Source organism: Quercus lobata, chromosome 2, assembly GCF_001633185.2.
Source record: "Quercus lobata isolate SW786 chromosome 2, ValleyOak3.0 Primary Assembly, whole genome shotgun sequence".
Classification (NCBI taxonomy): Eukaryota; Viridiplantae; Streptophyta; class Magnoliopsida; order Fagales; family Fagaceae; genus Quercus; species Quercus lobata.
The window spans coordinates 96157840-96182101 of record NC_044905.1 but is presented as its reverse complement, the minus strand read 5'-3'; the positions used below and the strand labels follow the sequence as shown (position 1 = coordinate 96182101).

The window sequence follows — 24262 nt, the reverse complement described above, 5'->3', positions numbered from 1 at the left end:
TCAACTATGATATTCAATTCTCTTTATTAAATTAACCTTAGTTTAGTTAGTATTATTCCATCTAACTAAACTTAGTATAAAATTAACTTTTTTTAGAAACAATTAACCTTGAGTATTAAATAAATTTATTTAATTCATATTTACATATAAAAGGCTTTGCAGAAATTTATTGCCTTAGCCCCAAATTATGTTAGGCCGCCTTGTTTCAAATTAACTTTGACATAACTCTTTTAATGTAAAATTATTTTTGGATTCTAAAAATTCCGAAAGCTAACCACAAATTAAATCCTGTACATGAGTTAGTTGTCGGGGAACAGAAGAATGAGTCTACAAATAGGGCTGAGCCAAAACAAGAACCCACACATGCTTTCTCCAACCCTAAGCATAGCAATTATTGCTTCTCTATTTGTCCTACTTCTTCTACCAATTTTATTTACTCTTGGACTTTGATAACTCACCAATTACTCAAGCTATAATAACAAGCAATTCCACATACAAATTTTCCTATTCTATTACCCCTAAACCTACTATGGCAAACCTGAAGCACCTCTTCTCTTTCATCATTCTCTTCTTACTCAGCCTTGGGGGTAATAAACAGTCCATGGCAGATGATATGATAAGAGTGGGCGTAGTTCTTGATTTGAACTCCACAGTGGGAAAAGTGGCAGAGAGCTACATATTGATGGCGGTCTCTGATTTCTATGCTGTGAATGCTAATTATCGAACTAGACTCAGTCTTTTTACCAGGGATTCTAAGGATGATGTTGTTGGTGCAGCATGTGCAGGTAACTTTCTCACACATATCCTAAAGTGCAGATTTTTAATATTTTGGTAGAACTAAAAGTCTAAAACTGGTATCTCTCTTGCAATGGGAAAGGAATCAAAAACACGCATGCATGCTCAAAGAAGACTAGTGTTCCAATGAGAAGAGTTTGTTAATTCAAATTAAGTGAACAAAAGAATGTAAAGGAATATAAAAAATTAAATTAATAGAAATAGTAAAAAATGACATAACAACTAAAGAAGTAACAGAAAATGATATCAATCTATCAATCATCAAACAATATATCGATATTTATCTATAAATATCTAAAAGTCGAAGTGTAGTAATTAATTCTGCTACTCTCTTATTGTGCCACATCATCCACCTATTTTCAACAATCTCTCTCTTATTTTTAATTCTTCATTTTTATATTAATTTCTTAACTTATTGTTCTGCCTTCTCTAACATTTCTCCATCTCTATTACCTTTTCAACTCCTCACTACCCTCTACATTAATGTCACTCTTCCTCTATCTTTTTATTTTTGTTATTCTTATTCTCGTTCTCTTACTATAAATTTGTCATTCTTTCTCTCATTTTATGCATAGTTTTCATTTTTTGGTGGATTTTTCTTTTCTTACATCTCCACTTTAGGTTGATGAACTGTTGTGTTCTTTAGAAGTATACTTTGGGTTGATACAATTTAATTTTGCGTCTTTAAGTTGTTGGCTCTTTTTTTTCTTCTTTAATTGTTAGATGTTATCATATTATAATATTCTCTCTTATTTAATACATATTTTTCCCACACAAAAATGTTATATATATATATATATCTCTCTCTCTCTTAATTTTTCATTTTTTGGGGGATTTTTTTTCTTGTATATCTACTTTAGGTTGATAAACTATTGTGTTCTTTAATTTAGACGTCTACTTTGGGTTGATACGATTTAGTTGTGTTTTTAAATTGTTTTCTTTTTTTCTTTTCTTTAATTGTTAGATGATATCATATTGCATTATAAAAATAGTATATAAAAACTAATGTTATTCTATTTACATAGCATGACATGGATAATTTGGTACTTATTACTATATATTTATTTAATTTTTACTTTTTTTCTTCTCATCTAATTTTATATAAAGTTGTTATTTTCTCTCTCATTCTCTCTCTCTCTCTCTCTCTCTCTCTCTCTCTCTTATTTTTTATTCTTTCTTGCATCTCTACTTTAGATTGATAAATAATTATCTATTCTCACACATCACATTGGTCTGCAACTAGTATACCTAAAAGTTGAAGTATAACATTTATTGTTACAATACTTTTGTTAAGCCACATCAGCGACATGCCATCATTTCTTTAAAAAATATTTATATCAATATTAATGTGTGCAATAATACATTGTGCATTTACTCATTCTCAAAACTAATTATAACTTATCAATCATGATATAACAATCACTTTTCACTATTATGACTTTACACATTCTTGAGAACCATGTCATTTTCATCAACTTCAAAAGATAGAGATTATAAAGCCCTTAACAAAGGGGCTTTTCTTTTTCCTTTATTTTTCTTTTTGTAGAAGATATTACATGCAAGTGGTTTTCCTGATATGCTTGTCATCATTTTCTTTAAAATATTTATATAAATATTAATGTGTGCAATAACACATTGTGCCCTTATTCATTTTCAAAACTAATTATAGCTTATCAATCATGATATAACAGTCACTTTTCACTACTAAGATTTTACATATTCTTAAGAACCATATGTCATTTTCATCAACTTCAAGAGATAGTGATTATAAAGCATGATTTTTCTTCTTCTTTTTTCCTTTCTTTTTCTTTTTGTATAAGATATTACATGCAAGTGGTTTTCCTGATATGCCTTTTTGTGGTGCACTAACTTTCTCTACATGGTATCGAGTTCAACTTGAATAAAACCTTCAGTAGGCACATAGAATCATAGATGCATGCATAATAATTTAGTTAAAAATATTAATGGGATAACAAATCTGACTAATGTTACTTAGGCCATGTTTGTTTTGGGTGAAAAACCATTACGGAAAATATTTTACACCCGACAGGGTGTTTGTATGGACCAAAAAATACGGTCAAACTGAAATCAATTTTGGTTTGATCGTAAAATTTTGACCCCTTTAGTGTAAAATCATTTACACTTCTATTTTACCTTCAACTGAATTACCCTCTTATTTTCCAACCTTTACCCGAACCAAGAGAGAGAGAGAGAGAAGCTCCAGCCGAGATATTGTCTAGCGTATTTTTTGACGTATATACATATTTTCCGTTAATAATTTTACGTGCAAACCAAACATTGTGTTAGGACATATGTGGAACTTGTAAGAACATATGTTATTGTAAATTGGCTAATCCTTTGACAAAACGCACTTTACTTGTAATTGGGTAGATCTAGGATGGGTTTAGTATCTTCATTGTTTGGATGAACTGAAGATTGTTACTATATTGCAAGTCCAATTGGGCATGGGGTAAGGGTTCAACTGTAGGTTGGTATTAGGTACTTGGATTCTTTCTACTTGTAACCACTTGTTTTGATAATAGTGGATTCTCAAGAGTGGTGACCTTAAATTCACCTGGTGAGGTTTTGCCTCGGTGGTTTTCCCCATTCGTAAACAAATCACCCGTGTCAAATTTAATTCCCGCTGCATTTAGTTATTTGGTGATTTGTTTGTGCTACCACACTCATTGCATGTAATTGAATCTAATTAATTTCACTTTGCTAAATTAATTGATTAAGTTACAAAAGGGGTCAATACATTCTTGGCCTATCACACTGGAAACTATTTTCCGATGTATTTTTTAAAATGCAACCAAACAACTGAAAATATTTTCCTTTCCAAAAAATATTTTATACTTAGAAAATATTTTATATCAAGCCAAACACATCCTTAAGCTACAAACCATTTCTATCACATTGGAATACATTACTTATCACAAATTATGGTTTTACATCACTTTATAATTATAATTATAATTAATTTTTTTAGTTATGTTTACTAATTATGGTTAAGTATTCAATCCATTTCGGTCCACTTCAGTTCATTTTGTCCATTTCAATCCAATTTGGTCTACTTTGGTTCACTTCAATCCATTTGGTCCATTTCAATTCATTTGGTCAACTTCCGTCAAATTGGTCAACTTCGGTCCTTTCAATTCATTTTAGTCTACTTAAGAATGGGAAAGACATGTTTGGGTTAAGAGTATTATCGATTATTTGAATAATATCAATCATAATTATATGATAAATTTTGATTATTGTAAAATTGTGGTTTACAACTATGTTTTATATTGGTTTTATTCCATGACAAAAAGTGTTGTATTTGCTTTAATTTTGCTCCTTGTATTTTGTGGGATTTTATTGTATTGGGTTTAGTATTAAATTGGTGAAGAATCGAGCATGAAATGAAGAATCAGTGCAGTTTCGCGATTGGCTTGCGAGTAGCTTACGAGAAGGGTTCCCACGAAAGGGCACGTGAGAAGCACATGATTGGAAGCTGAAGAGTCGTGCCAAGCTGTCAGTTTTGCGAGTGTCTCACGGGTAAGGCCTTCCCACAAAATACTCGCGAAACGTTCTGCCTGGAGGATTTTAAAAGTGACTTTCTTACCCTTCACCCATACTATATATACCCTCATTAACCACAAAAGTATAAGAGGTCATTCAAAGAGACAAACCCTAGATGGGTTTTCTACAACACAACACACCCATCTTTTAGAGAGAGAGAGCTACTCATCTTTAGTGAGAAATCATTCTAGCCTCTTCTCCTTCCCTCTCCTATTGCCATACCTTGAGAGGAGATTTGTACCCAAACACAATTCACACCTTTTCAAAGTGTAATGAGTGTTTTGGAGCTTAGGAAGCTTTGGAGATTTGCCAAAAGAAGCCAGTGAGGCTGGGCAGATGCAATCGGGCGTATTGCGGGATCTGGAAAGTTAGAGAAGACATGACTCCGAGAAGTCCGTTGGTAGCAGGAGTTTGGACGGCTCAAGTACATTAAGTAGACTAAGCTTAGAGGGTCTTTTCTTATTTGTGTACTCCAACTTTATTCTTTAGTGGATCGATTTCAACTTGGAGGGTCGCGGAGAGGTTTTTAACTGAATTCTTCAGTTTCCTCTTCGATAACACTTCTTGGTGTTATCTTGTGTTTGCATCTCTCTTCCCTTACTCTTGTGCTTTACATTTATTGTTTGTTTTTCATGTTTATGCACTAGAGTAGTATCGGTTCTTTGCGCACATTTACTCTTGTTCCGCACTTTGATTAAGTAAGAGTAAAAGCAATCTAGCCGTAATTTTTATTAGGGGTCTAAACAAGCTCTTGTGTTTTCACGCAAATCCGAGCTTTCAATTATCATGATAGACTCCTTAAGAGAATGAAAAATTTTGATTAATAAATTTGAAATTTAAAAAGTTTTCTAGTACCAAAATAAATTAGAAAAATATAGTGCATAATAACAATAGTTTGAAGAATATGGACCACTTCAAAAATGAATAATATCAATCAAAAATGCCAAAAATAATAAGATTATATATTTGTAAAAATAAGGAGATAGAAATTACTTTTAGAAATTGTTTAATTTTTAGTGACAATAAATTATCTAAAATAAAATGTAGAGATTAAATTATACATTATACCACATCTCGAAATAATTATTTAACTAGTATATACAAAAGTAGAGACCTTATGTGGAAGAGTATGAGATTCTGCCATGTGGTGCACTCCTTGAAAAGATAAATAAAATACTCTCAAATGCCACATCAGAGATAAGAAAAAATTAAAAAGGAAGAACTCTTTATTTTCTTTGGTTCAATATTTCAAGACTACTCTTTTGATGCAGGACTAATTAGGCTTCCCACCTAGATTAGTCCCACGGTAAACCTTAGGCTTCACCACCTAAGTTTGTTTGGACACCACCAAACATAATGCAAAATTATGTGAATAATCTTTGAATAATATTAATAATCTTCTTAATACAAAATAAACCATCTAGAGCTTTATATACAACTTCCAGGAACCACAATAGATAGAGATGAGCATTCCTATTTTGAATCCTAATCAATCTCAAATACTAATCCAATACTAATCAAATGCTAAAGATAAAGATAACATAAATGATAATCTCCTAAAATGTAATATAGTGTGGTGTCCATACCAAATCCCCTAGGGTGGGAGAAACTCAACCTTGTCGAGTAAAGCTCACAATGATCAATTGACATCAAAGGAACCTCCATCATCTATCCACAAGCTAACAAAGTCAGCATGGCACTTCCATCGACACTCATAGGTGTGAGTGATCATAGGTAGAGATGAGGCAATAGGAATTGTATTCAAGTAAGCCTCTAAAAGAGTGGGATCAAGCTATTGCAACTCCTCTCTAGTGATCCATGTGCAATCAGACTCAGGTCATCCTCACCAACAAACTAAGAAGTGTTGAACTATTCCATCCTTGGTGAAGAGAGATTGCTCATCCAAAATAACATCAATAATATCTTTATGTGCCTTTTGGGAAAAAAAATGGTGTAAGGCCAAGGATAAGGTTAGTCAATGAGGAAGAGAGAGGTTCATCAAAAGGGTCATGGGGAGTAACTGCTGGACCTTTAAAAGAAAGAAAATTATCTATATTAAAAGTAGAACTAATGCCATAATTTGATGGTATATCAATGGCATAAACATTAGATTCTAGTTTCTTTAATACCTCAAATGGGCCAATACTGCGGCCTTGCAGTTTCTTAACGGTTCCAAAAGGATACCGTTAAAGCCTAATACAAATCATAACATAATCTTCTACATCAAAATCTAAATGACATTAATGTATATCAGCTCAAGTTTTATATTTACGCTTACTAGTATGAATTTGTTTGTTGATCTCCTTGTGCAACTCATGCATATGATAGTAAACTCTATTTCAAATGCAAAAACCCTAGCATGTAAGGACATTGGGAGAAGGTCTAAAGGTCTCCTAGGCTTATAACCATGAACAACTTCAAAGGGGCTCATGCCTATGGACCTAGTGATTGAGTTATTGTATGATAACTAGGCTAAAAGGAGTTTAGATTCCCATCTCCGACATTCTCACCTTTGAGATACCAAAGGAGATCCCCTAAACTCTTATTCACAACTTTAGTTTGACCATCAATTTGGGTATGGTATTAGAGAATTTCAACTTTGTCCCCATCATGTGCCAAAAAATCTTCCAAAAATAGTCCATGAACTTAACATCTCTATTTGGACACAATTGTTTTAGGTAACCCATACAACTTGACAATCTCATCAAAGAAAAGCTTGGCTGCCTTATATGCATCAAAAGTTTTAGAACATGGAATGAAATGAGCCATCTTATAGAATATGTCTACCACTACAAGAATGGAATTGTACTTTCTAGGGGTATAAGGAAGTCCTAGTACGAAGTCCATCCTTACATTAGTCTAAGGATGATGAGAAACTGGTAGAGGAGTATAAAGGCTAGCATTTTGCTTCCAATGTTTAACCAATTGACATTGGTGGCATTGGCCAACTTGGTAACATCCCTCTTAAGACTTGGCCAATAGAACTACTTCTCTACCTTTTTTAATTGTCTTATCATGTTCAAAATGTTCTGAATGTCCTCCCGTATGCACTTCCCAAATCAAAAAGTCTCTGACTGATGTGCATGGAATACAATTATACAAAGCTTATTGGCTTAAAACAAATAGCCATCTCAGAAGATAAAATCTGTTGGGAAATTTAGACCTCAGTTGATAGAATTAACAAGTTTTAAACCTAAGTTGTTAATTAGATTTATTATGAATAAAACTTGTTAAAACAAACAAACATCAATATCATGTCAAAATCATGTACCGGAAAAATAAATAAGACAAGATATGATGACCTAGGAAAACCAATGAAACAAACTAGTTTCACAGTAAAAAACCTGGGGGGAAACTTTCCCAAAAAACAATCCACTATAGAAAAGAGAAGTTTTAGATCTAGTACAAAACCTTTGTCCCTAGACTCTACAATCCCCGTAGATGAACTTACAGCAAAAACCTTCTGCCACTTTAGAACCTCTGAACTCTTCAATATATGAACGCCACCCTTTTTGTTGCTTGTATCCCAATACGTGACTAACCAAAGATGTATGGCTCCCAGTACGTGACTAACACACCAACTTGAAGAAGATGTTGGCTGCAAAGTTCTTCATTTCATCAATAATGAAGGTCAAGAAGCACTTGGTTACAAAACCCTAAGGTACAAAGACGCAGTAGCTTCTTTCAGAGAGAATAAGGCATCGGCCACCTTATGCATATGTTCTCCTTGTATTATCTTATGTGACAGCCTCTAAAATAAGCCTTATATATGTCTAGGGTTGTGAGAAAAGAAACCCTACACATACATGTTAGCATAGGCTGAAAATCATATTTGAAAATTTGAATTTAGTAAAGCTCAGTAATTCTCGATCGATCGAAGAGGTGTCGAGCAAATGTCGAGGGGACATAAATTTGCTCGATCGATCGACCTAGCTATCGAGAGGTGTCGAGATTGCAATAAGAAGCAGCTGAAAAGCTCGACAGATAAGCCAGGTGTCGAGAGGTGTCGAGCAGCTATCGAGCTTTAAAATTCAGCATTTTCTCACTTGATTCTTGGACAAACTTGCATGGCTTTAACTTTTGAACTTGAAACAAGGTTTCTTGAAGTATTAAACACATCCTAAATCTACCCAAATATAAGTAAAGTGCGTTTTGTCAAAGGATTAGCCAATTATATAAAATAGTGACATATGTTCCTAACAAGTGAATTACATATGTCCTAACAAAATCATCCACAACTGTAAACTGCTTATCCCTCAATGTAGTGTACACTTCTCCAAAACCTAGCAAGATTCATATTCCTCTTGCAGCTTTTCAAACCCTATTACTTTTGAGCTCATCATGGAAAGTAATTTGACTCAATTACTCAAGGTGTCAAATACCTTATTTTTAATACTAGATTTATGTCTTAAAACAAAAGACAATATTTGCAAATATTCAACCCAAGGAACATGTCGAGCATTTAATTTCTTTTGGGAATTGATGTGGCGAAGGGCATTATGATTAGAATAAATGACAAACTCATGGTTGTCATGTAATGGCTCCAATATCTCAAAGCTTGTACAACGGTATATAGTTCTTTGTCATATTTTGAATACTCCTTCTTAGCCTTATTTAATTTCTCATTAAAGTAAGCTATACAATCTTGACTAAGTATTCCTCCTATGCCTATGCCGGACGCATCACATTCCACTTCAAAGACCTTTTCAAAGTCTAGTAGGTGCATCACTAAGGCTTTTTTCATCTTCTTCTTGATTTCCTTAAATTCTTTAATAGCAATATTTAACCATTGGAACTAGTATTTAACAGCAGTATTTGACCATTGGTGCCATGATTGTACTAAATCCATGCATGCAACAATAAAAGAATATTGCAAGCCCATGAAAACTATAAACCTCATGAATCTTGGGCTTGGGCCAATCCATTATGGCCTTAACCTTCTGTGGGTCAATAGAAACCCCTTCAGATGAGACAACAAAACCTAAGAAAATGACACAATAGCATTTCTTGAGGTTGGCATGCAAGTTTTCTTTCCTCCAAGTGGAACAAACTTGTTTAAGGTGGTCCAAATGTTGCTTCTTTGATCTACTATAAATAAGGATGTTATCAAAGTACACTACCTCAAATTTGCCCATGAAATGGATTAATACTTATGTTGTCACTCTCATAAAAGTACTAGGAGCATTTCATAAACCAAATAGCATCACAAGCCACCCATGTAATCATCCTTTATCTTAAAGACAGTTTTCCACTCATCACCTGAACGGATCCTAATTTGATGATATCCACTTTTCAAATCAAACTTTGAAAAGATTGTAGCTTTTGACATCATATCAAACTTCATAGTAATCTTATTGAATGTGTGACTATCCACGCATATACTCCTAAGATCCATCTTTCTTTGGGGTCAAAAGTGCAGGACCTACACATGGGCTCGCTCACAAATATTTTTTTGTAAGATCTCATCCACTTGTCTAGTCATCTCATCATGTTGAGTAGGACTCATTCTATAGTAGGTGAAATTTGGAAGTGCTTCTCCAAGTATAAGATCTATGGTGTGTTGAAATTTCACGCATGAGGGGTAATTGATTTGGGAGCTCCTTAAGGAAAACATCTTGAAACCCTTGAAGCACTGATCTTACTTCTTTTCTTGATTCTTCAAAGTTGTCTAGTGCAACTTTCTTAACAACCAAAGCACATATTATAGACTCCTCATTAACAACCCTTTCAAGTTTTTTTGGACTCATGAAGTTCACGCTTCATTTTTAGGCTCTTCTTTAGTCTTGCTCTAGTAAACTTAGATTGCATTAGGTTAAGCTTAATCCTCTTCCCATTGTGCCTAAAGGAACAAGAGTTTGAGCAATCGTAAAGAGTAACATCTAAATCTTAGAGCCATGGTCGTCCCAAAATTATGTGTCCTACATCCATTAAAATCACATCACATGAAATATGAGCCTTGTATGAAAGGATGTGAATAGGAACAAGACACCTTTCCTTGATGGTGATGGATGAATCATCTACCCAAGATACCTTGTAGGGTTTAGGATGGACAACTAACTTCAAACCTAAGTGAGAGACAAGGCTTGAAGAGACTGTATTAATGCAACTTCCACTATCAATTATAACCTTGGCAATCTTTGGTTCTACACTTAACAAAAATTTGGATGATAATACTTCTTTTCCAATCATCACTTTCTTTGGACTATGCTAGAGTACAACTAACAATACTCACTACAGGAGTATCAAGACTACCCTCACGGAGTTCATCAAAAAATGGTAGGACTCTAATGCATCCTAAATGGGTGGAATCAACCTCTCCTATTTCCATAATATCGTCAATATTAGCCTCATAGACTTCTTCTTCTTTATCCTCCCCAAATTCTTCAATCAACAAGGTCTGATTAGGAGATTAGGTAGCCATCTGACTGGAATTAAGAATTGGGCTTGAATGTCTACCTAACTACACCTTTCCCTTTGTTTTATGCGCACAAGGGCCTATTATTTGGGTTAGGTCTATTTTGAGGACCTTGTTAGTATCTACCTTGAGGATTGTCATCTATGCACAAAGGCCTATTGTTAAGGTAAGGTCTACTTTGATTACCTTGGAAGTAGCTACCTTGGAGGGCTTCTAAATTGTTGTGAGGCAACATGCGATTCTCAAATCTCCTCTTACCTTGAGGCCTAGGGATCAACTCAAAATTTTGCACTAAGGCATAGACATCATCAAGAGTTGAGATCTCTCGAGCCACCATCTCTCTTTGAAGATCATAATTGAGACATTTCCTAAACCTACTCAAGGTAATTGACTCATCTTCAATCGCATCAATACATATCCTGAACTCTTCGAATTGCTCTATGTATTTTGTAGCTGTATTATTGTCTTGTCTCAAATCTTGCCGTTGATCCAACAAATTTCCTTGATGAGACATTGGGAAGTACTTTTCATTGAGCTTTGCCTTCATTTCTTCCCAGAGTTATGGGTGGTTGGCAAGTCTTAAGGAGGTGGTTTTCAATATTGTCCCAATGAAGTTTTGCTTTTCCTACAAGTTTCATTTTGGCAAATCTAACCTTCCTATCTTCTGACAATTCATACCACTCAAAATAATGCTCTAACTCACGTACCCAATCATTGTAGACTTAAGGACTCTCTTCACCATCAAAGATAGGGGCCTCTACTATGATATGCTTAGCTAACTTGTCATCGTGGTCTCTATGGTGGTATTGTCTATGATAAGGACCCTGTCTATAATTATTATTTCTTCCATTATAGGCATTATCCTCTTCATACCTTGCTTCCAAGCGACCTAGATAGGCAATAATTTCTTCCAAGGGTCTGCCTTAAGTCATCTTGGGGAGGAGGGTCCATGTCCAACCGGGATTGGGGGCTAGACTGGGATTCAAAACTAGACTAGGATTTGGAGTTAGACTGGTCTTCAGAACTAGTTACTAGATGACCACTACGCAAATGCATGCGATAGAGATCAAAAAAGTAATTCTTGAAAGTACATATCTATATCTATATATTACTAAAAGCTGAAGCGTAGCATTTAATGTTACTACGCTCTAGTTGAGCCACCTCATCCTCCACCTAATACTTTTTTTAAAAAAAATCCTTTTTTCCTTTATGTTTTCTCTCTATTTTGTATTAAAAAATAAATAAAATATAGATCATGGGCAAACATGTTGATGCACTCTATTAAGATGACTATTCATCTCCTTCTCAAAAAAAAAAAAAAAAAGACTATTCATCTGCTACTAATCTACTACATATACTAAATCATCTCAATTGTTATCCATACAACATGAGTTATTATCATTAGTTACGACTATTCACATCCTTTCATCCAAAATTGGAATTTGGAAGCAAAACGGTTTCTTTGTAATGTCAATGCAAAGTTAGAGTCTTCTATCCAAATTACCCTTCCACTTTCAATAGCTAATCCAAATCTTATATATTCTGCCTGTAAGTTCTCTCTCTCCATCTCCACTTTAGTTTTTTTCCCCCCAAATTTCTATACTAAGCCAATGCCCAATGAATATGCAAGACAAAGGTGTGCCAACTATCAAGACAATTCCACTATTGATTATTGCTTACAATCCTAGAGGAATTTATCGATTCTTTATTGAAATTTTGGGTAATCAATTTCTTTTACATATCATTCTTGATTTTTGTTTAGATGTGTTTCACAATGTTGAATTATCACTATATTTGTATCGCAACTTTTGATGACTTTTTTAATGGTTAGTATTTTCTGTTTAACATTAAGACTAAATGCTAATTTGCTCACAATGTGCATGATGTTACATTTCTAGAAGGTAGCCAGTCAATCAATGTAACTCATATTTTTTTTTAAAACAAAAAATAATTATTCTGTGTTTTTTCATTTAGTCACAATACAAATTGTTTTTTTCCCAACCATTGGCACTGGCACCCCTATCTATGTGTTTAGCAATATTCATGAACTCTTCTCTTGGATATGTATTTTGACTTATTTTCTTTACATATACGAATTTTGGTCTTAAAAAATATTTGAGTTTATTATTTTCGAGGTCTCTCTCTCTCTCTCTCTCTCTCATTACATTTTTCTTATGTGTATCATGTTTGTATTTATCTATATATATATATATATATATAAATCTTTTGACGCCTTTTTTTTTCCTGCTCTTAAGGTTAGCCCTTACAACAAATAGATTTCATACTAAACAAAAACTCAATTATGTTGTCATCATTTTTGTTTGTTTGTTTGTTTTTTTAAATATTTAAGGGATATTGAAGGAGAATAAAAGTGACTTTTAGAGTAGTTTGGAGCAATGTTATTAATTCTATTCCATTCCAGCTAGAATTTCTCGTGCCGGTGTGCAATCCGGAATGGTACTATCACCCATTCCACCTCAGGTCAAATTCCGGCCTATTTCGGGGTGTTTCAGCCATTCCGGTCAATTCTGGCCAATTTCAGGTGGAATGGGAATTTCGGCCGATATTGGTTTTGCCTAAAAAAAATTATATCCTGCAACTACGTTGTTTTACATCTCAAATCAGATGTTCACAGATCCATTTACACATGTAAAGCTTCTATTTTGACAAGATCTAAAGCTTTAAATTCATAAGAAAATAATCGCAACCCAAAAAGAAATTAAGAAGAGAGAAGGAAATTAACAACAATGGCAATGTCCAACCTTCATCTGCATGCTCTATTTTTTTTTTCCCTTTTCATTTTTGGCTTTATTTTCTTTCTACACTACATTTTTTCGCTTTCTTGTCTTCACATTTTGTCAAACCTTTAGAGTGCTAAGAGCTTGAGACTTTTTTCTTTGTTAAGCTGAATGCTAAAAAAACTGAGACTTGTTATTTCTGAACAATGTGGTTTGGTAAAGTTTCGAATGGTTCCTACTTCCAAGATATAATTGTCTTTTAGTGAATCTGAAAATTATTATTTTATTTTATTTTTGAATGGTGTGATGGACTGATGGGTTATTACCTATTAGTATCTACTTGCCTATTGAAGTACATTGGATATAGAATGTAGGCGTGGAGTTTTCTTTACCACACAATGTGAGGGGATTAATTTATTATAATAATAAATATGAACAAAATTATACAGTATATATATTTTTAATTTTTTTTTAAACCCGAAACACTTTGAAACGGTACACTGGAATTGGCTAGTACTGAAATATTCCGTTCCACTGGACAAACCGAAACAAGGTCCGAAACGGAATTGATAACATTGGTTTGGAGTTCCAATCTTTCTAGGTAGACATGAAAGTTCGAACTATTTTATACAAATATTATTTTGTATATATGTCAATTTTGTTCAACATAAAACTTATATGCTTGGCATATTTTGTCTATGAAAGCCAAATAGAATCACTTGGCATTTCTTCAATGGCATAATTGTCTTCCTCTAAAGACTCATATCTTAATGAATTTGACAACTCTACTTAGTAAGCTTGTATTCTCTCTCTTTCTTACCTCACAATTCAATATTTTATTACAATCAACAGATAAAAAATATCTAGATTGTTACTTTGATTGTTTGGTCTCTTTGTGTTAATGGATTCTCATAATTTTGATCATATTTTATTCATAAGGTAATCGATTAGGGTTTGGAATTATTTTATGTAATGGGATTGTAACTATGGGTTACTTGGATTAAAATAATTCCTTTTGGAATTTTTTCTTACAATGTGTCTCCAAGCAACTTGATACACGGTTCTCATGCCCAATAAATATTAAAGTGTTTTTATAGTTGTTTAGAATGAAAAAATATCAATATATTTTGTGGGAGATATTTTTGTAACATTAAATTGACTTGATTCTTTTAACATTCATTTAGTGATAATCAAACTATAAATTGTTAGATTTTTTTAGAACTCAAAAGTTTTATACGTACCTTTTTTTTAGAAACATTTTATACATAACTTATTGTATAGAAAATGATATATGGATTTATTTATTTATTCTTTGAGTAGTGAAATTGAAGTAAACGTGTTCCATAGACTTTGTTTGTTGTTTGAGGACTTAGAATGTGGTGGAGTTGGGACATATTCCAAATCTATAAATGTGTAATAATCATTGCTTTGATTTATACAAATCTCTATAATTTTGATAATATATATTTTTCACCTCTGCATTTTTTTTTGGTTACATTTCGTTTGTGTGATTATGGTTCATAATAATTTCTATGCAATATATAAGGTCTGTTTGGATAGAATTTATTTTCCTGAAACTGAAAACTGAAAACTAAAAACAATGTAGCAAAATAATTTTTAAATGTGTGAATAATACCGTGAGACCCATTTTTAATGAAAAAGTGGCTGAAAAGTATATTTGTGGGATCCGTGAACAGTGCACGGGTGCACTATTCATTGATGACTTGGTCAACAACTGCGGCTGAAGCAAAAAAAAGGGGGGGGGGGGAACGCAGACTTAAAATGTAGACTTGGATCCAAACCCACACATAGTCTTATTAATTGAATTTTCACTTTAACATTGTCCTATGTTAGTCATTATCCTTTATAAGTGAGCTATGCTTGGATGATAAGGTGCTAAGGTGCGATGTGTCATATTTGGATAGACATATGATAAACTTCAACAATTAATTTCTCAATAATTGTTGAAATTTGAAAATTTTCTTTACAATTCAGAATAATTGTAAGTAAATAAGAACCAAATGATTATTTTGGAAATTGCTCATGTTAATATCTTTTCAAAAATATACTTAACTTTTCATCTAATTATTTGAAATTTGTTAAAAGAATCTTAAATTTCTATAAATTACATTTGACAATGCAAAAATTCACCGAGATAAAATCTTTAACTAATGAAGGATTAAAATATATTTAAGTTTCAAGACTTGCATTTTTTTTTAAATTTTAGATTGAATGTTTAAGGATTGTGTTCTTTGAAAAGATATGGATAAAAGGTGGGCTTATTAAACTAAATATCTAATAATAAATATTCAAATTACAAACGTTACTATATGTTAGATACAAATGTTTGACTATTCAACCACCCAAATTGATTTCAACTTTTTATTTTCTTCTTTCTAATTTCAAGTAATTATTAAAATTGAATAGTTCATTATCTTTTTAGTGGATACAATTAAAATTTCAATCATAATCTACAGCCTAAAGATGAGTCTTGTGTCTCTTCATTTATCTCCAGTTATAATGTTTCCTCTTCCAAATTTTCAGTTTTTCACAACTGTATTTCTCTCTCACTCGCACATCATTCATTTTTTATTTAAGCCTTACAATATATTTACCAATGTACATTCTAGATACGATCACTTCATCATTTACAACAAAAAAATTAGATCAATACTATTTGTTCTCCACATTTTTCAATCAAGCTTTAGTTTTTACCATTTTGAGAAGACATCGATTGTTTTTATCAGATATTTTCAAAGTTAAGTTGGCAATAGGATGACCATTGAGGTCAACAAAACGCACAAATAGAAATGAACTTTTTTCCCTTTCTTTTTGGTATTCTTACATTTAGTCTATGTGAAGTGATTTTGTTGTTTTCCCTCCCAAATTTTTTAATGATATTGACTTTTGTTACTCTTAATTGACTTAGAATTGGCAACACAATTTTAGTTAATCTGAGTTTTTTTGGTAAGTTTTTATTTTGCTTAGTTGATCATCTTTAAGGAAAATATCAAAAAAAGAATAAGACAAAATATAATTTACTCTAAAGCATCATTATGCAATTAATGCTTTTATCTATAGATACTTGAGGAACTTGTGATTAATTCTTTTTTGGAATTCTAATTATTCTTTTTTCTAGCCTTCTAGATTAATTTTTACGGGTGCAAATGATAGCCTAGAGGTAAATACATTCTTTGTGGTATCCCATTTTTGTGGTTCAAACCCCACCATCCCCCCTCCACTACTATCTACCTATGAAAAAAAAAGATAAGAATGTTAGTGTTTGTGTTAGTTTGAATAACACTTTATGTCACATTATTTGCTTAAATCTTTCATATATGCAATGCTTAATTCATATAACATTTTTGAATTAATCTTTTGTTCTCCCCCCCCCCCCCCCCCCCCCCTCTTAGTCTCTTTGTGATTTTGAAATTGCACAAATTCTGTTACATAGAACCAGATTAAGCTTATGTTGTGGTAACAACAGAAACAATGCCTAAGGTGCCCCCACTTTTGACAAATTAAGCATTACACCACATAAACTTCTCAATAGGGTTGATTTCTATGATGAAGTCATTAGTATTTGTAATGCAAGCCTTAATGGAGAGTGAAATTTTAAATTCCATAAGTATGTGCCACATATGGAACAAGAAAATGAATTTATTTGTACAAAGTTTTGAATAATAGTTTTTGAATAGTTTTGTATAACTACTCTATAATTGTCGTAGTTTAAATTTGTCAATGTCACCTTAATTTGGAAGAGAAACCATGAAAAACAAAGAGCAAACTAACATAGTTGATAGTGATTAAAAAATCTTTGATTAATTCCTCTTAGTTGAATGTGTACACTCCTTAATTATAAAAAATATCTTAATATCACTAAGCTGAAGGTAGTATACTATTTAATCATTTTGCCAAATTTTTTTATTAAAGTTATAGATTCTATCTTCTAATAAACGTTTGTGTTGGATGATTTATATATCTATAATCAATTATTCAAACAAAGAATTTCCCGTCATATGTTACTCTCTAAAGATCTTATTAGCTATATAGATGTTACTTTTGGATTAATGAGACAAGATCAACAAAACATGACTTTCATATAATTATATATAAACAATACTGTAATGTTATGATGGATAGGTTGGTCTTATTTTACTATATAATCTAAGTAATCATATGGTTTATGAATTTGAAGAGTTATATATTGCGGGATTTATTCAAATGTTCATATGATGAAAAAAATTTATTTTTTGAATTTTATTTTATTTTATATTTTCACTTTATGATATATGACTTATTGATTATGAGAAAGATTGAAATGTTGATCTATGTTTAGGAGAAAAATATACCTATAAGAGTTGATTTGCATGTATCTATATGGTAATTAACAAAGTATATATGGTTACAATTTGATCTAATAGTTCTCACACTATAAAATAAGAGATAACTTTTTTTATTGCATTGTGTTTCATATTTTTCCACGCATCGCGCGGGTCTACGACTAGTTAAAGATAAAACTCAAGTAAAATCATGTGTCAAGAAAAGTCATGAATTTCACAGGTTGTTGCATTCAATCTTGTTCCATAGTGTTAATGACTTTTTTAGGGAGAATTAACCATTCTAGAATAGTAATTTTGAATGCTAAACAGAACTTTATATGTATTAATTGAAATTTTCCATCATATACAAGTATTTCATAGACCAAGAATTAACTTTGAGTCTTTGACAGTGTACAAAGTATCATGTTATTTAAAATTTGAATGATGTAGCATTGGACATACCTTCATAGTCATCATATTTACTCTAAAACATTAAATGAATCCATTTCAAATGGAGAGAATCCTAGCATTAGTGAACACCAATTTTCTGACTTGTTCATTTGGAATGCAGCTCTAGATCTGATGAAGAACGAAAAAGTGTATGCCATCATAGGACCTCAAAGTTCAGCACAAGCTAAGTTTGTTGCAAAACTTGGTGAAAAGGCTCATGTTCCTATCCTTTCTTTCTCAGCCACAAGTCCCTTTCTTTCCACAAATTATAACCCATTTTTCATTCAGACAACCCAAGATGATTCAACTCAAGTGAAAGCCATAGCTGCCTTAATTCAAGCTTATGGTTGGCGAGAAGTCATCCCTATCTATGAAGACACAGAATATGGCACTGACTTAATTCTATATTTGATAGATGCTTTCCAAGAGGTTGATGTTCGATTTCCTTACAGAAGTGTCATTTCTCCATCTTCAAAAGATAGTGATATTTTAGAGGAGCTTAACAAATTAAAGGCAATGCAAACAAAAATATTCCTTGTACACATGACTGCTTCTCTTGGCTCAAAGCTTTTTGTACATGTAAAGAATTTAGGAATGATGAAAGAAGGGTATGCATGGATAACGACACAAGGGCTATCAAGTTTGTTAGATGCTATTAATTCAAAGATCATGGACTCAATGCAAGGTGTTTTGGGAATTAGGCCATATATACGAATTTCGAAAGATCTTGAAGATTTTGAAAGAAGATGGACAACAAATTACACCTCAACAAAAACAAACTACAAGACTTTTGGGTTAAACCTCTTTGGATTACGAGCATATGATACAGTTTGGGCATTGGCTATGGCAGTGGAGAAGGCTAATATAGAGCATTCTAGCTTTTTGAAGCAAAATGCTAGTGAAAGTAAAGTAGACCTTGCAGCCATAGGAGTTTCTGAAATTGGTCCAATGCTTTTCAACAAAATTGCAAGCACTAGATTTCAAGGCCTTAGTGGGTACTTCAATTTGGTTAAGGGACAGATGAAAGCTTCAACCTTTGAAATCTTTAATGTGATAGAACGAAGGGAGAGGATTATTGGATATTGGAACCCCAAGAAAGGTCTTTCACAAGAAATAGATGACATTAGTGAAATAGCATACTCAATATCAAAGGACAAACTTAAGCCACCAATCTGGCCTGGAGACACAACAAACCAGCCTAAAAAGTTGAAGATTGGGATTCCAATTGGAGATGGTTTTAATGAGTTTATAAAGGTTCAATGGTATCCTCATGATGGTAAACCAAAAATATCTGGGTTTTCAATTGACGTGTTCCTTGCTGCACTGGATATATTACCCTTTCCCCTTCCACATGAGTTTGTACCATATGCGAACAATAGGCAGAGTGCAGGAACTTATGATGAACTTCTTTTCCAAATCAAACTTAAGGTGATTTTTTAGTTTACAATACTTGCTTATTGTATGTACAATAACTCAAATGATACAACCAATTTCACCACTATTGAGGTAGCAGGTTATGATTGGTGTATAATAAAAGTAACTTCAATGATTGTTCCAAAATGATGTTGCCCTAATCATAATCTATTACCTCAACAAGATGTAAAAATAATAATGATAATGAAATTTATTATGTCATTATTTTTTTATGTAACTTTATAATAGGATATTCCTCACCTCTCTCTCTCTCTCTCTCTCTCTCTCTCTCAAAATGCAGAAGTTTGATGCTGTGGTTGGAGACACAACAATTGTGGCTAGTCGCTCCTCATATGTGGATTTTACATTACCTTATTCTGAATCAGGTGTGTCAATGGTGGTTTTGATGAAAGATGATGAAAAGAAGAATATGTGGATTTTCTTAAAGCCACTAAGCTGGGATCTTTGGTTAGCAACCATTGCAACCTCCATTTTTATAGGGTTGGTAACATGGGTTCTTGAACGCCATGTAAATTCTAAGTTTGGAGGGCGCCTTGATCAACAAATTCGCACGATTTTCTTGTTCTCCTTTGCAACACTCACCTCTGGTCATGGTAAATTCTTTTTTCCCATTAAATGAAATTCTATTTATTTTTATTTTTTGGCTTAAATATACTCTTGGTCCCTAAAGTTTGAAACATGAACAATTTTATTTTAAGAAATTTTTAGTCCCTTAGATAGATGATGTGGTCAAACTAAAAACTGACATATCATCATCACTACATATGGACTAAAATGGGTCACTGAAGGTTTTTTAGATACTAAAAGCAATCACTTTAAGTTTATTAAGAATTTAAAAAAAAAAAAATCACTTTAAATTTTAGTGACTAAAATTGCTCATGAGCTAAAGTTTAGAGACCAGAAGTGTATTTCCACTCCCTTTTTTCCTGCTCTATTGTACTTCCTCTTTCAAGGAAATAAATTTAAACATGTTAACACTTTTCTCAAATTTTGATGATATTTTAGGGGAGAAAGTGGTCAACAGTTTGTCAAGATTTGTACTGATCTTATGGACCTTTACGTTACTCATCCTATCACAGAGTTACACAGCAAGCTTAACTTCAATGTTGATGGTACAAAAATTGAAACCTAAATTTGTTGATGTGACTGAGATAAAAAGGAATGGTTACTTTGTAGGATATCATAAAGATTCCTTCGTTAGAGAGCTTCTTGTAGAACAGTTAAATATCGATGAGTCCAAGCTAAAGGCTTATAGTACTCCTGAGGAGTATGATGAAGCACTATCAAATGGAAGTGATAATGGTGGTGTAGCTGCTATTGTTGATGAGATCCCATACATTAAGCTCTTCCTCTCGAAATATGGCTCTCGGTATGCAATGGTTGGACCAATCTACAAAACTGATGGATTTGGCTTTGTGAGTATCTCTCTCTCTCAACCTCCCCCATGAACATAAAAAGGTGATACAAGAATGCAAGATATATTTTAGTTTGGGTAGTGTTTGTTACACGCACTATTACATACATTTTTTGAACTGAAATCATGAGTTGAAAACACAATTTTAGTTTGGAATCATGTTTTCAACTCAAGATTTCAGTTCAAAAAATGTGAGTAATAGTGTGTGTGTATGTGTGTGTGTGCGTGCGTGCGTGCGTGTAATAAGGTATGTGTAATAGTTTTTATTCTTTTTTTTTTTTATTTTTTTGAGATATTCTAAATAACTCTAAAGTCACAAAAATGTTCGCAATTGCTAAGGTGGCAGATTATGAATTATAGATGATAAGGTTATGTTAGTAATAGGCTCAAATGAGAATAAAAAAGAAAAAATAACATGTTATCTCAATTGATGTGAAAGATTTTATAAAAATTGTTATCTATAGCATTACTATGAGATATATCTTATGAATCGTTGCATTCACTTTGTAGAATGTAGCAATTCACTTTGTAGAAACAAATCCAGATACTATTATGGTCAATGTTTTCATAGGTAACAAGTCAACATGGTAAATGCAACAATGGCTTCCATATATGTAATTCATAGACCAGTGGATTATGGTTTATGATAGGGCAAAAATGAATAGACCCCTTTGCAAATTAATTAATTACCAAAGTTAATTAATTAAGTTCAATTACATGCAATGGCATGGTAGTACAAACAAATCACCAAATAACTAAATGCAGTAGAAAATAAATTTGACACGGGTGATTTGTTTACAAATGGGGAAAACCACCAAGGCAAAATCCCACTGGGTGATTTTAAGGTCACTACTCCTAAGAATCTACTATTATCAATCACAAGTGGTTTCAAGTATAAGGAATCTTACTAAACTACCAACCTAGAATCGAACCCTTACCCCAATACCCAATTGGACTTGTATTGTAATGGCAATCTTTTCGTTCAATACACGAATCTTAGTACATGACTAACTAATGATGCACGGATCCCAATATGTGACTAACTCACCAACTTGAAGAAGATTGTTGGGTATAAAGTTCTTCAGTTCATCAACAATGAAAATCAGGAAGCTCCTTGGCCACAAAAAACTTGGAGTAAAGACGCAATAGCTTCTATAAAGAAAATAATGAACTAGGCTATTTTTTGCATTCAGTCACACAATGCATGCGCGACAACCTTTAAAATAATCCTTATATATGTTTAGAGTTGTGAGAAAAGAAACCCTACACAAAAACATAAGAGTATGCGTGTAATCAGATTTGAAAAGTCTGATTTCGTAATTCTTGACAAATACAGCTTGTGTCGAGCTTCTGTTAAGCTTCAATATTAAATCTCGATAGAAAGGATTCTGTCAAGACTTCTGTCGAGTTTTAATAAACAACACTTTCTTCACTTGTTTCTTGGTCAGATTTGCATGACTTCAATACTTAAATTGAACACTTGTTTCTTAAAATACTAAACTCATCCTAGATCTACCCAATTATAAGTAAAGTGCATTTTGTCAAAGGATTAGCCAATTACATAAAATATATCCCTAACAATTTAAATTGTTAAAAATTGTTGCCCACATGCACTCACACTCATACACTACTCACAATGGAATATAAATCAGCTAAGAGCTTTTATAGCTCAACTGGCACCTCATGTTTTCAACAAAGACACCTAAGTAGAATAATAGAAAGCACTTTTTTTTGTATTTGTTATCTCTCTTCTTCCACTCTTGGTTACAAATGGATGCATACATGGATTCATGAGTCAACATACCACCCTCCCTCTCAAATATGAGAATCAGCTCGAAGGTTAACTTGTGACTATAAAGGTGCCATTTCTGTCAACCCTCGGCAAATAATTTCAAACCAAACAAGGTGGATTGCTCCTCCAACTAGTATTTTCAAAATGAACGTCGATGGTGCAACTTCAATGGATAACAGGCACTCAAGCATTGGAGTAGTAATAAGAGACTCCAATAGTATGGTCTCTACAGCTATCACCAAGATTCTTCCTGCTCAGTACAATGTAGAAGAAGTTGGAGTAATAGCTCTGGAAAAAGGGGTTTTGCTTGCCCAGGAAATGAATCCCTCACATGTCATCTTTGAATTGGATGCTCTCTCCATTATCCACCAATCCCTTCAATCAAAGGAAACTAATGGCATATTTGGTCATATTTTCTAACGAATTCTCTCTGCTCTTGATGACTTTAGAAGTTGGAAGATCCCGCACCAGAAATAGGGAATTCAACAGGGTTGCTCATAAGCTTGCTCATCTATGCCCATAATGTCTTCCTTTCTCTGCTTTGTATTACTCTCTATTGTACTTCAATTTCAATTTCTAAATGAATCCATACAGTTTGCTCATAAAAATAAATTTAAACAATAAATAAATAATAATAAATAAAAAAAGCACTCTCCAAAGACTTGCTCATATTAATTGCATAAATTCATTTAAGTTTGTTTTTCTTATTTCATTAACTCCTCCAAATCTCCAATGAATAAGCTTTATTTAATATAAAAATCTTGTTTATATTCTACTAATAAAGATTTAGCAATGTGATTAAATCTTTTTCTTTTTTTTCTTTCTTTCTTTCTACAGGCCTTTCCGTGTGGATCCCCTTTAGTCTCTTACATTTCAAGAGCAACCTTGAATGTCACTGAAGACAAAGATAAGATGACAGATATTATGCGGAAATACTTTTCAAGTCAAACTACATCTACCGGTGAAAGTGGAAGTGCTGAAATCTCTACATATTCTCCTAGTCTTGGTGTGTATTGCTTCGGTGGTCTTTTCATCATAGTTGGAGTGGCTTCTTTGTTTTCCCTCTTGCTATATGTGGTGAAGAAGTTCCCTCACTTTCACTGGACAAACGCAAACATTGTCCCTCTCGAAGGATCTCTTTGGTTGAGATTTATTGAATTGGTAAAGCATTTCAGCCAGAAATGTCTCCATTCATGGTCTTTTTTGAGAAATGAATCTACACCAAGTCCTAAAGGCTTTGGAGCTTCACTTAGAATAGAGGATATGCAAAAACATTCAAGGACAAGCAGTGAAGGAGAAGACGATGTTGCTATTGATGTAGATGACGAAATTTTGTGA

The 24262-nt window shown here is 32.9% G+C and overlaps 1 protein-coding gene across 1 annotated transcript; it reads left to right on the top strand.

Annotated features, from left to right (window-relative positions):
- The first annotated feature begins 529 nt into the window (after positions 1–529).
- On the top strand, positions 530–24262 carry LOC115973947 (glutamate receptor 2.8-like). Its single transcript, XM_031094190.1, has 5 exons — positions 530–785; positions 18406–19712; positions 19999–20311; positions 20724–21133; positions 23762–24262. The coding sequence occupies exons 1-5, from the start codon at positions 530–532 to the stop codon at positions 24260–24262; spliced, it is 2787 nt and encodes a 928-aa protein (XP_030950050.1).